Raw genomic sequence first — 12,800 nt, forward strand, 5'->3', positions numbered from 1 at the left:
AAAAAAAAAATTTTGAAATCCAGGCACAGAATGTCAATTGTGATATAGTTTCAGGGTAAAAGTTACAGCAATCGAAGTTAGTCACTGATGTAACTCGGCTCGATTATATATACGTTCTATTCAAAACTCAAAATTTGTCAGGAAAGTAAATTAACGTTTGAAACCTCTTTGAGACGTAGGTGGCACCAGCGATCTTATATACCTACATAAAAAAAAGATGATCTAGGACATGCATTTGAATGTTCGAAGAATATTGAATAAACGATCGATTGAGATTGGAGTAAAAACGAAAGCGCAAGTAATTTTTCATCGAAAATTCGAAGGAAGAAAATCCTATCATTGCAATACTGCAAGAACGAACGATAAAAGAGGTGCGATTTAATTTTATATTGTTAACAAAATCGAATTATCACCGACAATTATTCCACGTATTATTGCAGTATACGCCAGCAAAAGCGGAGTTAAAAAAAAATTCTATTTGAAATCGACGTACGAAAGATAAGCTATAATCCAAGTACAATTAATCGAACTTTATTTATAATTGATTGAATTACAGTGGATACTGCAACAAATAACATATTTTTGTTAGCACGGGAATGGATCCTCTTTGATAAGGCACAAAAACGAATATTAAAAAAAATTAATTATTGTGAAGGAATCGGTAAATTTTAAGCAAAAGGTTTGCTCTGCATCATACTTAAAATTAAACCACTGATAATTCCTAGCAATCACGTCTTTGTGAATCATTCAGTTTTATGATTGCTATTTATAACTGAAATGAAACTCACGTTGATAGATTTTAAAAAATTTTATCTAAAAAATGAATTTATAGTTTAGTAAACATTATTACCAATTTACATCCCAGGAAAGATAATTATATATAATACACATATAATTATGTTTCGTACTTTTCCCAGGTCGTATATGTTTCATTTTAAAATACAGTTGCGTTAGGTATTTATCAAATATTGTTTAAAATATTACAAGTTTCAAAAACCAACAGATATTATTTTCGCATAAATATATCTAAAAGCTTTTTTTTACATATGTACTTCTTAATTTTTTTATCAATCAAAATAAAAATATACTTGTAAATGTGTAAAAGTTTCAAAGTATATCTTTGTCTGGTCTTGCACCGAAACGCCGAGATCATACTTTGAAAATTTTTGTAATTCAATATTAATAAAAAAAAAAAAGAAAATGAAAATAAAGCAAGGGATTTTATGGAAAGAAGCGTTATTTTGTTCACTTGCTTAAAAAACATGACTCAACATGTTTCATCGTTTGCAAAAACATACCAAAACTCCTCTGTGGAATTTTGTAACAAAATGCGTTTTATTAGTAGAAATACATCGGCTAACTACTCATCGACTGTATAGTCGAACTCAGTACTTGCACTTGTATTTTTTTTTTCAAGAAATTACCGATGTTTGAGCACCTTCAGTAGCTCAATAATAAACTCCATGTCTTCTTTACCTCTAGACGTAATAACAAAGTTTAGCGATTTAATGTGTAAGACGCAAGTCGTACTTGATTTGTATCTTTTTTTCTTTTTTTTCTAATCACAATCGTAATCAAAGTTCTCTTGCTCTTCTTGAGATCAATTGTTTGCGTTTCGCCTTTGTAATGCCGCGGCTAAGTCTTGTCTCAAAGCAGCTTGCTGCCTTTGATCAGCCAGTGGCTGAACTGACCTCAGACCATTGACAATATCTTTGGTTTTACCAAAGTAGATTTCGTTCAAGGTATTTCGTATCTTGTTTTCCATATCTTCCACCATGCGGCCTATATTTGCAATGTGAGGAGACGTTTCGCTAACGGCGGCATCCTGTTCAACCTGCAGCAACAAGTTGATTATTATGAGAAAAAAAATCGAGCAAATTTGAATTTGTATAGAAGTCAGTACAAACCTGTCTTGTAAGGCTTCCACCAAGGTTCATTGTGCCCGAGCCATGTTTATTGGTCTGCAACCAGAGCATCGCGGTAGAAGTGAGTTTGTAGTGCGCATTTCTGCTGGAGGATTTGTGCTGTACTTCAACGACGTGTATAGAGTCCCAACATCCTTTAATTTTTTTTGAGCCATCCCCAGCCTTCTTAATTAATATAACACCAGCAAAGCCGTGGTCCAAGTCCCACAGATACACAGAAGACACACCACCCTCAAAGTACAATTCTCGATACTGGTCAAATGCATTATTGGCGTCGATCTCCAACTTTCTTAACCTTTCGGATGGCATGGAGCCATCCTCCAGTGGAGGATCGTAAGTATTACTCCAGGGAGATCTAGAAAACAAGCGGACAATGATCAACTTGTTGTTCCCAGATACTATAAGAAAGATGACTCATCGGACACAAAAGCGATTTTCCTCCTACCTGTAAGAGTCTCCATCACGATTGTAGTCGCAAAGTAGGTAATCCTTTCCAGATTCCTTATCCTTTGCTATTTTCAGCGGCTGATCAACAGATGAGAGTAAGTCTTCGCACAGCGAGGGAACTAAATCGATGAGATCACTCAGATTCTTCTCGATCTGCTGAGGTGGCAGCCTACGCATTAGGTCCAAAGCACAGTCCATTTGTTGTTCCGTCTGAAAAGAGAAGAATCCAAGAATATCAAGACCTCCTCAACATCGATACAGCCTCACACAGCACACTCCAATAAGATTTGTCATCTCTTGCGCGTGAGCGCCATTTTGACAGATCAACGCAAATAGGTTAAGTACATTTTTGTTATTTCCCCGCAAAGTACTGTGGCATATAGTTAGAACGCACGACGATTTAAGCAGAACTCGGCCTCTCTCCGGCAATACCTAATCGAGCCTCACGAATCACTAGAGCAAACGAGCGCCAAGACATCCCATATCTCGCGTCTCTCCTCCGATATTTGGAGATAAAGTACTCTCTTTTTTTCTTTTATCTAAAAAGGAGAGAAGTGGCTTACCATGACACCGTTCACCCGTCGTCAAGCGACGACTCGCCAGGCCACGGACTACGATGAGAGGAAAAACACGAGCTGCACGGAGCCCGTGGACGCACTAACGGCCTCGAGCAACACCTCCGGTATCACTTTATATTAGGCCCGATGAATTCGTGTACTTGATCCATTCGTGGTCCGAGAAAAAAAATGAACATTTAAAGGGTGTGTCGGAGCAAACGGCGATTGGCCACTAGGCAAGTTGAGGCAGCAGCAGTATACGATGCGTTGTTCCGTCTCTCCAGTCGCTCTCTCTCTCTCTTCTATCCCTTCCTCGCGGCCCCGCATACCAGACTCGACTGATGTGTGCGTGTCGCTGATGCGAGCTCTCCGGGTTTGCCCTGTGGCCGTAGGCGCCACATATGCAGTCTTTTCTCGAGCCGCTGTCGAGGTATTTTCGGATTAAACCGAAATATCTTTTACTTCGATGAAATATCCTCTTTCGGCCGTCTGTAATATCTGATTTTTCTCCATGCTATCGCGACCGAGCCAAGGAAAAAGTTTTAATTTAGACGCTCTGCAACGAGCGAATATTCGATCGTCTCTGTGTACGTGACTTTAGATCGAGTGTCGATTGTCGGTAAATTATCGGTTAACAACTTATTGTTTATGAGTAGTGTTCGAACACTTGCGTTGCGGTACGTTCGAACTTTCCCGCGTCGGCTGGTCGCGCCACCCACTACACGATGCAAAGTGCGCAGGCGCGACTTGTACAAAGTGTACAACACGCGTGTGCTATCGGCAATCATCGGTATATAGGTAAAAAAAGAGTCGTACTCCCTTATACGCGTATATATATATATATATATATATATATACATACCTATACATATATGTCATACTATATGCGACAACATCAGTATAGAGCCTCGAGTTCTCAAGTTACTTTTCTCCCATGTATTTCTCAGTTTGAATCGGCGTGTTTCCGAGGAGGTACCGCTACATCGCGCACAGCAGTTCCTCGGCTTGCCGTGACGTTATCATCATCCTTTTTTTTTTCTCATGTTCAATCGCAGTTCAGGGTCCTGACACGCCGTTACGCGTGTCATGATGCGTTGAGAAGAGCGAGCGAGAAAGAGAAAAGCAAAAGAGCCACAGTGTGAGATTTGTTTGGAACACGCGCTCTCAATCGACGATGCTTTAACAGGTATATAAATACATGTAATTTTTCTTAGTCGCCCTTGTGGGCTTTTAATTGTTTTTGTCGTCGGTACCATAGCGAACAAGTATATGTGTAAGTACCTACTTTTTCAAATTATAAACATCGTCCCTGTCGACGAATTTTCAGCAGGTATTGTTTTACGCGCTCGTCGGTTGTTTTCACGAATAATTCATGCAATTTTTTTCGTTTGCTGCCGCTGCGCGACTATAACTTATTTATTTTGCGTCGTGTAAAATAATTGATAAATTCTTGCGCGTGATTCATGATGCCTACTTACTGGTCCATCGGAATTTTTTCACAACTCTTTAACGCACCATTACATCATCAGAGATAATAATGGTCATAGATCAATCTTATGATTACTCTTTATCTATGCTTTCATTGATTTTCTGGAATTTTGTTTGTCCAGTTCTAGCTCAGCTTCTTTAAAATAAGAAAAATCTTAGTTTACATAGGTTAGAGCACAGAAAATTTGTTTGAATATTGATATTCCACTTTCATGATGTTCGCTCTCAAATTCAAATACATTTGAATACAAAGATTTCTCGCCGGGCCTGTATGCACCTATTCGTGTGGAAAAGTAATCTTACATCTGGCGATACTGGAATGCTTTATCCATTTAATGAGTACACGTGAACTTTGGACTCAATAAGTACTCGTCAGCAGTCAAAGTTAAGTGATTCGGAACAAGAAACAAATTAACACAAATTTGTACAAATACAAGCCTCTTCTTGGTTTCTTGATTAATTGCCTATTTAATTAATAGTTTCTAATTTGGCTTTGAATTAAATTAATTAAAATGTTTTTTTTTGTTGCAGATCAAACACCAAAGAAATATCTTTTCCATAACGCACAGAATAAGTTCAAAGCCTAAAAATGGGGTTCTTGGCAACGTTAAAACGTTCCCGTATAGTGCATCTCATGTTTGCAATTACTTTCTTCACATCAGGCTTAATTATAAACTTCTTCCAATGTATTCTGTATTTTGGATTAAGGCCTTTTTCAAAATATTTGTACCGTAAGATTAATTACTACCTCTGCTACTCATTTTACAGTCGTAAGTACATACATTAATTAACTCTTACCCGCATTGAAAAATGAAGTTGTTCCTAATTCTCAATATGTAATTTTCAGAATTAGTATTTATGGCAGAATGGTGGTCAGGCACAGATGTCATTATTTATATAGACAAGAAGGATTTTGAAAAATATTACGGAAAGGAACATGGTTACCTAGTAATGAATCACAGTTATGAAATTGATTGGCTAATGGGATGGATGTTCTGTGAGCGTATTCGTATGCTTGGAGTAAGTGGCTTAGTTATCTTTATCATTATGTAAAGTATTAATAAAGATATTAATACAAAATAATTTTTTTTTTAGAACTGTAAAGCTTACGCTAAGAAATCCATTCAATACATTCCCACTCTTGGATGGGCATGGAAATTCGCTGAAAGCATTTTCTTAGAGCGAAGTTGGGACAAAGACAAAGAAACAATCGGCGCACAAATAAGAGAATTGGCTGATTACCCAGATACCATGTGGGTCAGTGTTCAACTAATTACATAATCAGTGCATCTAAAAAAAATGTACACTGTCACAAATACTTGAAAGTTTTAAATACTCTTTCAGCTTCTACTGTACGCGGAAGGTACACGATTCACGCCTGAGAAGGCAGAGGCTAGTCAGAAGTTTGCAAAAGAAAAGGGATTGCCCGTATTGAAGCACCATTTGACACCTCGCACAAGAGGGTTTACAGCAAGTATTCCACATTTGAGAGGCAAAGTTGGAGCTATTTATGATATTCAATTAGCATTCAAGCCATCCGACACTGTTAAGCCTACCATGACAAATCTCCTGCTTGGAAAAAAAGTTGAAGCGCACATGTACATAAATAGAATACCTCTCGATACAGTACCGGAAGGTGACGAAGCTGCAGCACAATGGTTACACGATATTTACCAAGTCAAAGTAAATTGTCAATTCGGTACTTTTATCCGTAAGTTTTGTTAACTTTTGCAATAAAATATGCCTTGTTTTTAGGATCGAATGGCGGATAGTTTTGTAAAAACTGGAGACTTTTTTGAAACAAGTGGCGTGCCTAGAACAGATTCATTCAAATTAGAAAGGAGAATTTGGTCTCTTGTTAACACTATGTTTTGGGCGATTGTTGTTCTTGTACCTATGCTATATTACCTTGTTAGGCTCTTCTTGTCTGGCTCAACGATGTACTTTTCTATAGGAGTCGGAATCATAGTTTTATGTGAGTAGCTTTTATTTTTTCGTAAAAATTCAAGTAGAAAATAGCACACAGTTCGAGATAAGGATTATAAAATTCTTTTTTTTCCTCCCGCAGTTTTCTTATTGATGTATAAAACTATCGGAATGTCCGAGATCAGCAAGAGTTCGTCATACGGAGCGGCCGAGACGAAAAAAGCAAAGTAAGAGAAAAAAAAACCTAATAAAACGCACTTTTGTAGCAGCGCGCAAAACAGAAAACGAAAAATTGTGCAGATGATTGTTTTTGATTGCTGCAAGTGATCGTGAAATTTATATATAACAATGATGTAACTCGTTTAAAAAAAAGACACACCTGTTATTGTGCTATAATTTACGTTATGTGCGATAAAATCAGGACGTAAATGTTTTTTTAACATAGCCTGTCCAGATAAGATATACTGTACACGTACAATACGTTTCTTTTTTTTTTGTTTGTCAATTTAAAAGAACAAAAACAAATTACTGTATCTTTCCGTTGACTTTCTACTTTGTCGGACATATAAAAATTGTTATTGTTACAGTAAATAACTGTTCAACTTCAATTTAATTCTGCTCTTGTTCTTCCGCGGACACGCCGTTGCCCTCGTGATGTTTCTCCTGGTACCCCTCGAAAGGTCGGGCCAGGTACCTTATGGTCCTCAATTTCCCTCTGGCGTCGTAGTAGCCGTAGTGTCCCTTCACCGTTCCGTCCTTCAGTCTTTCTTCCAGTCTGAACTGCCGGTTCTTTCTGCGACTCCGATAAGCGATTTTAAAAAAAATACTTAATCTCGATCGTTAATTTTTTAACTCGAAGTAGATAACTCACCCGTTTCCGGTATCGAATCCGAATATGTAAGTCTTCGGTCCCTCGTGGCCTTGTATTTGAAACTGAATTCTATCGCCGTCGGCGGATAATTCTAAGCTGTCGGACGGTTTCTTTTTGGCTTTGTGTTTACTTTCCAACGTTTCCTGGACAAAATGTCTCTCGTCTCACGCTCCGAACATTGCACACTTTTACATCATTCGCGAATAGAAATTCAAATACCTCCGCCTGGTTCAGCTCGATCGGGGCGTGATCCCTCGCGTACACCGGCCTCTGATCCTGTTCCTTTTTCGGCTCCGGCCTGTGATTCCTCGGCAAGCCATTTCCCTTCTGTTCGAATCTCTCGCTCGTCGGATGTCCCCGATACTTTAGATAAGTCGACTCGGCGCCAGGAGCCGGTGGCAGAAGGTACCTCGAGGGATACTCCGAAGCGGCGACGACGTAAGGCACCAGCTCCTTGTACCTCTTCTGACTCTCGTCTACCTCGATCTGCTGTTTCCTCGAGGCTCTGAAGACGTGATTGTTCACCGCCACCGGGGAGAAGTACACCGCGTAAGGGCTACTCTTGTCCGGCGGTTGGACCTCGTGGTGGTATTGAGCAAAGACCGGATGCAAGAAGAAACTGCCGCAAAGAGACCGGATCAACAAGAGCTTGAAGAAAGAAAAAAGGAGAAATTCGTTGGGACATCGAGTGTGTGACGCGTGATTTTTTTGTTTGTATGGGGCTATATACGAGAAAGGCGGATCGATTGCACATTTTGATTGAAACGCGTGGAGGATAGATCGGCGCCCGGTCGTGCGCGACGAATAAAGCCTACATAACTGTTGGACTCTAACGTTTTTTGCAATGTCAAGTGAAAGCCTCGGCTGTATCCGGTACCTGCAGCTCTGGCCGTGTAATCGTGTATGTTTATAGGGAAACCGAATTTTCTTTCAATATATAAGCACTGTCGCCGAAAAATTCTAATTTTCAAAAGCCTCATGGCGAACGCGCCGTTTTTTAATAAAAGCGACGAGTAAAAACTGTAGTCGACGAAACTTTCGAGAATATAACTGAGGCAAAGCCTTACTCACTGTGAATCTCGAGCACATCGTCTTTTCGGTTGAATGGCCCGATTAAAACTGAGCAGCCCATTCTTTGATATGCATGCTCGAGCGACTACTCCGTGTACCTGCGGTTCTTACTCTCCCCTCTATCAGGATAGGTATCCTTTCATGCAATATTCTTAAGACACGAGATCGATCCGCTCCTCTATTTCCTCGTGAAGCTTTTTTTTTTTTTGCGATGTAGCAAAGGACAAGAACAACGATATTATACGGCGGCGATTTTTAGGAAAAATTTTGACAAAAAGACGCCTGTTGCGTTGCGCGTACTTTCATAATTAAGTATTGCTGTTCTATATTTTCTAAGTAGCTTTTACGCAATTCATCGTTATACCCAGATTTTCGCGTGAAACCTTGCTCGGCGGTACGCTATTGCTTTATGGTTTTTAAATTTATTTATGAAAAAAAAAATCTCAAACATGACGTTTTCATTTTCAAGGAAATTAAAAACAAACTTCAAAGTCCGATCAAAAGTGGAACAAAGGACTGAATCCAATTTCCATCCATTAATCATACACGACTGTAGAAACGGAAAGGATCTCTTGATGCTTCCTGACGAGCTTAACAAAGGCTGTCCATCTCGCAACGACTTTTGTCAGAGCTGTCTGCCAAGCTCGCGTAATCCACATAAAAGTTCTCACGGAAACGTCGATTCCCGGAGAGCGACACATTGATGACACTTGCGCCATTCAACAATCCGTATAAAACTCACGCACGAGGAAGTCATCCGCATTATGAGTTTGCTTGTTGCGCATAGTCGTACAAAGATAAAAATTGATTTTTTTTTTTTTTTTCTATAAATCGCGTGACTCGATAGTGACCTGTCGATTATGAAGAAGTTTACGCTGATTTTTGTCTCGTGCTATCTCGTTTTTTCATCGATGCATCGAGTTATGGTAAATTTGCGACGTTTCATATCTCTTAGTTATTAGTGAAAAGAATGACCGCGAGATTTTTTGTCGGGAAAATATTTGTTCAATTAATAACACGAGATTTAGACCGATAAACCTCAAAGAGAAAAAAAATCGACCGCACTATTCTACAGAGCGGTGAAAGTTTAATAAGTAATTGATTTTCGCATTGAATCTTCTATACTGATGAGCGACAGTAGATTAATTTTAAATTTTACAATCATAAAATCGATGGGGAAAAACTATCTTCCAGAGTCTAAAATGCCGCACCGGTAACCAGCAGAGCGACGACCAGTTTCAAAAAATCATGCAGATCTGCCGGCGTCGCTTCCTGGGTTACGATCGTGAGAACAGTCGAGACTTCAACGCTCGTGACACCGACTCCCAGGAGTCGTCAGATTCGGACTCCGACGAGGACATGTTCGACAACAAATTCTTGACGTCTGCCGGAAGCCGTTACAACAACGGCAAAAACGGAGACAAGATGGGCAGCGGTAGCAGCAGTCGTTATGATTACTCGAGGAACAATTCGACTCGTCAGTCATCCTCCGGTCGTAACTCCAGCAACAGGTCCTCCAATGGTAACAGATCGTATTACGATAACGGACAGATCAATTCCAACAGAAGAAGCATGAGGAACAGCGGAATGAACTCTCGAGGCGGCTACGGAGACAATAATTATTCGAATACTAGATATAACAGCAACAATAATAATAATAACAATAATAATAACATGAACCGGAACAATATGAACGGTAACAACGACGGCAATTACAATAACGATGGCAACAACGAACGAGAGCAAGCTGTAAGGGTTCTGTTTTGAAGTATTAATAGAAGCGTCAGTAGAGCTTGCAATTTCATTCAGATGCTGTTATAATAAAAATTCTGATCATTCACTAGCTTGACTGCCTCTCGTTTATCTCTATATTGCACAATGTTGATGTTTGAAATCGAATCTTACAGCACCGCATTCACCCATCTTATTGTTTTGAAAATTGCAGTCTAAACATGTTTGTTGCAGTGCGTCACCCAGTGCTTTTTCAATGAACTCAATCTGGTGAGTATTTATTAATAAAATCCAAAGCTGTGTCGATAATTTTGCTAATAATGAATGACGAGTTAAGGTTGATCAAAGAGGCTTTCCGGAAAGATCGGCCGTAATTGGCATAATGACTCAGAACATACAAGATCCAGAACTGCGAGATTTCGTGGAGGAATCTGTGATCGAGTGTTATCACTACATTAACAACAATAACAGCGGCCGTCAAGAGAAATGTCAGTTTTCGCAAAGTTTGCTGTCCTGTCTGGCAGAGAAAGGCAGCGAGGTAAGCGAAATTTATCTCTATCCGTACCAGATTCTCATTTTTTGATGGAAAATCCATCGTTAAATGCCTTGAGAAAGACTTTCCAATTTTTAGAGATGCGAGGACTGGGATGACGAGTAGAGCCATTAGCAAATTTGAATAAAAGCGATTGTAATACCTGCGCAAAAAGACGATATGAGCGTTATTTATCTTTCAAGCGTTTTATAATTTATAGGTATATATTTGTTGATAAGATTTATGTACAGAATAACAAATTCTATGTAAGAATTAAAAATACAAGAGTTTTCAGCGTTATTTTACAATTTTTATACAAAGGCACTACCTACCTTATTGAAGTGCGCATGTTTAACAATTACAAAGTAGCGTATTTTAAAATAGTCGTCAAAGAACCGATATAAATTAATACTTTTAGTTATATATACGAAAGCACGTCGTAAGAAAATCACTTTCGCTTTTTCAAATTCTCGAAGCGTTTCATCAAGTCTTCGAAGTCAATGTCGTCGTTTTCCCCCCCACTTGCGTTTGGTGGAGCGTCCGTATCGGAAGGAACAGCAGGTAAATCCGGCAGATTAAAATCGTTCATTGGCATTTTCGAACGCGGTTGAGGCTTTGGTTTTTGATCAGACTATAAATTATTGAGAAATTGTCAGTATCATATTGTATATTGAGAAATTTTATGTTTTTATATATTCACCTGCTTATTCAAGTCTGGAGGGAATGATCCGTAAGGTGGCGGCAAATCCTCATCCTACAAAGAGACATGTAATTCACACGTGATTCAAATATTAGACAATCCTTAAGCTTTTACGTACAGGTTTATTAGTGTTGGCCTTATCAAGAGGAATGTTGTAAGAAAACGCAGCAGGATTGAAATGATTATTTTCATCCTTCTCAATTGAAGAAGTACTAGGAGCTGTGAAACCCATTGGTAATGGAGGACCTCCAGCAGCATTATTCATGGCCAATGGAAGTGGTGGCTGTGGGTATCCGATAAATCCAGCTGGCTGTGGCATACCACCACTAGCTTGATCCAAATTGTTAGGTGCCTGACCTCCACTTCCTATGTCTATCAATAGAGCATCTTGACCCTCTGCCATGATTTGAGGATCGGGTTCATACTCGACGTTGTAAATTTTTGCAATTTCGATGAGATATTTTTCCACTAACAACTTGGAGGGAGACTGAACGCCCAATTTGTGCTTGAGCTTTTCTGATATGGTTTGCAATGCCTCTTCTCTACAGGCATCCGTATATTGTCTGCCATACTTCGCAGTTAAAATATCCGAGATTACTTTCATCTCTTGAACATCAGTCTGTATACGTGGGGCTGCCCAAATAATTGTAGATATTGCTTCAGATAACCCATCGTCAAGTGTTCTGCAGTATTACCAAGTAAACATTGTGTCAGACAAAGAAGAAATTGATGATGTAAACAAATAAAAGATTTCACCGTGAAGCTTTTACTTACTTCATCTGTTGAATGAGTCCAAAGCGCGCAAGCAAAAGATCACAATACATTTCCAAAAGTTCCATTGCTTCGACCATGTAATCTTCTCTGATAATATGCTCCACCCTGATTCTGGCCCTTTCCACTTTGCCAGCAGCAATGTAATCGGCGATTTCTTTTCTCGCTTTTTGTGCTAATTCAGTCTTCTTCTTTTCCAAAAGCTTCAATCGGTTTATAGCTAACCTTAGATGTGTTTTTAACTTTGTATAATTTGGCCCACTCGAAAACATTTTGATGATAATAATACGTCGTGTAAATCAGTCGCGATTCGTGCTATGACACTGAAAAACTTCGTCGTGTACAGCAGCAGCTGATATCATTAAAAAGTACTTGTCGTTGTTTTTGCGAGTTTGCTGCCGAATCAAAAGGAAATTAATGACGAATGAATGAATCACAGGTGAATAACATATAGGTATGTATGGAATACCCGCAGACAAGCGGGGACTTGAAGGGGCTGCTCTCCAATCGGTTCTGACGTTTCAGGAATTCAGGAATATCGAATTGTCAGCGCACTGCGCATGCGCGTTTTCCGCTGAACTTATCGCGCAAAGTTTGAATTATATGTAATTTTTTGTTATAAAAAAGATAAACGTAACAATTTAATTGATATCAACATCATTTTAAAGTCATTTTTAAAGAAATGAAATCTGAAAAAAAGGTTGAGCTGTCACGGGATGGTTGGCACATGTAAAAACATCGAAATTAATGGTTATTGAAAGAAATGAATATAAAGTCAGGT

The 12,800-nt window shown here is 39.0% G+C and overlaps 5 protein-coding genes across 14 annotated transcripts; 2 read left to right on the top strand and 3 right to left on the bottom strand.

The window, feature by feature from the left end:
- Positions 1 to 1,275: 1,275 nt before the first annotated feature.
- Positions 1,276 to 3,509, bottom strand: LOC100123576 (F-actin-capping protein subunit beta). 2 transcript variants are annotated; one of them, XM_001607181.6, is made up of 4 exons: positions 2,936 to 3,509; positions 2,371 to 2,582; positions 1,908 to 2,280; positions 1,276 to 1,834 (listed from the first exon to the last, which is right to left on the bottom strand). In XM_001607181.6, exons 1-4 carry the CDS (start codon positions 2,936 to 2,938, stop codon positions 1,601 to 1,603), a joined length of 822 nt encoding a protein of 273 aa, XP_001607231.2. In that variant the 5' UTR covers positions 2,939 to 3,509; the 3' UTR covers positions 1,276 to 1,600. The 2 variants fall into 2 exon arrangements, with proteins under 2 accessions (XP_001607231.2, XP_032455168.1); XM_032599277.1 differs by lacking the exon at positions 2,936 to 3,509 and adding an exon at positions 2,718 to 2,891.
- Positions 3,340 to 6,956, top strand: LOC100123561 (1-acyl-sn-glycerol-3-phosphate acyltransferase gamma). 4 transcript variants are annotated; one of them, XM_032599276.1, is made up of 9 exons: positions 3,817 to 4,115; positions 4,540 to 4,585; positions 4,671 to 4,801; positions 4,949 to 5,187; positions 5,265 to 5,437; positions 5,513 to 5,674; positions 5,762 to 6,100; positions 6,173 to 6,392; positions 6,486 to 6,956. In XM_032599276.1, exons 4-9 carry the CDS (start codon positions 5,007 to 5,009, stop codon positions 6,572 to 6,574), a joined length of 1,164 nt encoding a protein of 387 aa, XP_032455167.1. In that variant the 5' UTR covers positions 3,817 to 4,115; positions 4,540 to 4,585; positions 4,671 to 4,801; positions 4,949 to 5,006; the 3' UTR covers positions 6,575 to 6,956. The 4 variants fall into 4 exon arrangements, with proteins under 4 accessions (XP_032455166.1, XP_032455167.1, XP_008214894.1 ...); XM_032599275.1 differs by lacking the exons at positions 4,540 to 4,585; positions 4,671 to 4,801 and adding an exon at positions 3,340 to 3,727 and having other exon boundaries at positions 3,877 to 4,115; XM_008216672.3 differs by lacking the exon at positions 4,540 to 4,585.
- On the bottom strand, positions 6,486 to 8,996 carry LOC100678218. The gene is made up of 4 exons (XM_003428163.4): positions 8,286 to 8,996; positions 7,434 to 7,862; positions 7,215 to 7,357; positions 6,486 to 7,136 (listed from the first exon to the last, which is right to left on the bottom strand). The coding sequence occupies exons 1-4, from the start codon at positions 8,301 to 8,303 to the stop codon at positions 6,953 to 6,955; spliced, it is 774 nt and encodes a 257-aa protein (XP_003428211.1). The 5' UTR covers positions 8,304 to 8,996; the 3' UTR covers positions 6,486 to 6,952.
- LOC100123548 (odorant-binding protein 59a) lies at positions 8,824 to 12,489 on the top strand. Of its 6 annotated transcripts, none has more exons than XM_016989847.3 (5): positions 8,824 to 9,211; positions 9,480 to 10,034; positions 10,251 to 10,286; positions 10,354 to 10,554; positions 10,632 to 10,848. In XM_016989847.3, exons 1-5 carry the CDS (start codon positions 9,146 to 9,148, stop codon positions 10,665 to 10,667), a joined length of 894 nt encoding a protein of 297 aa, XP_016845336.1. In that variant the 5' UTR covers positions 8,824 to 9,145; the 3' UTR covers positions 10,668 to 10,848. The 6 variants fall into 6 exon arrangements, 4 of the variants coding, with proteins under 4 accessions (XP_016845336.1, XP_031786547.1, XP_008214888.2 ...); XM_008216666.4 differs by having other exon boundaries at positions 9,044 to 9,211; positions 10,648 to 12,489; XR_004344880.1 differs by having other exon boundaries at positions 9,050 to 9,211; positions 10,231 to 10,286.
- On the bottom strand, positions 10,754 to 12,778 carry LOC100115002 (IST1 homolog). Its single transcript, XM_001607902.4, has 4 exons — positions 12,023 to 12,778; positions 11,367 to 11,931; positions 11,249 to 11,302; positions 10,754 to 11,179 (listed from the first exon to the last, which is right to left on the bottom strand). The coding sequence occupies exons 1-4, from the start codon at positions 12,289 to 12,291 to the stop codon at positions 10,997 to 10,999; spliced, it is 1,071 nt and encodes a 356-aa protein (XP_001607952.1). The 5' UTR covers positions 12,292 to 12,778; the 3' UTR covers positions 10,754 to 10,996.
- Positions 12,779 to 12,800: the final 22 nt, after the last annotated feature.

Source organism: Nasonia vitripennis, chromosome 4, assembly GCF_009193385.2.
Source record: "Nasonia vitripennis strain AsymCx chromosome 4, Nvit_psr_1.1, whole genome shotgun sequence".
NCBI lineage: Eukaryota > Metazoa > Arthropoda > Insecta > Hymenoptera > Pteromalidae > Nasonia > Nasonia vitripennis.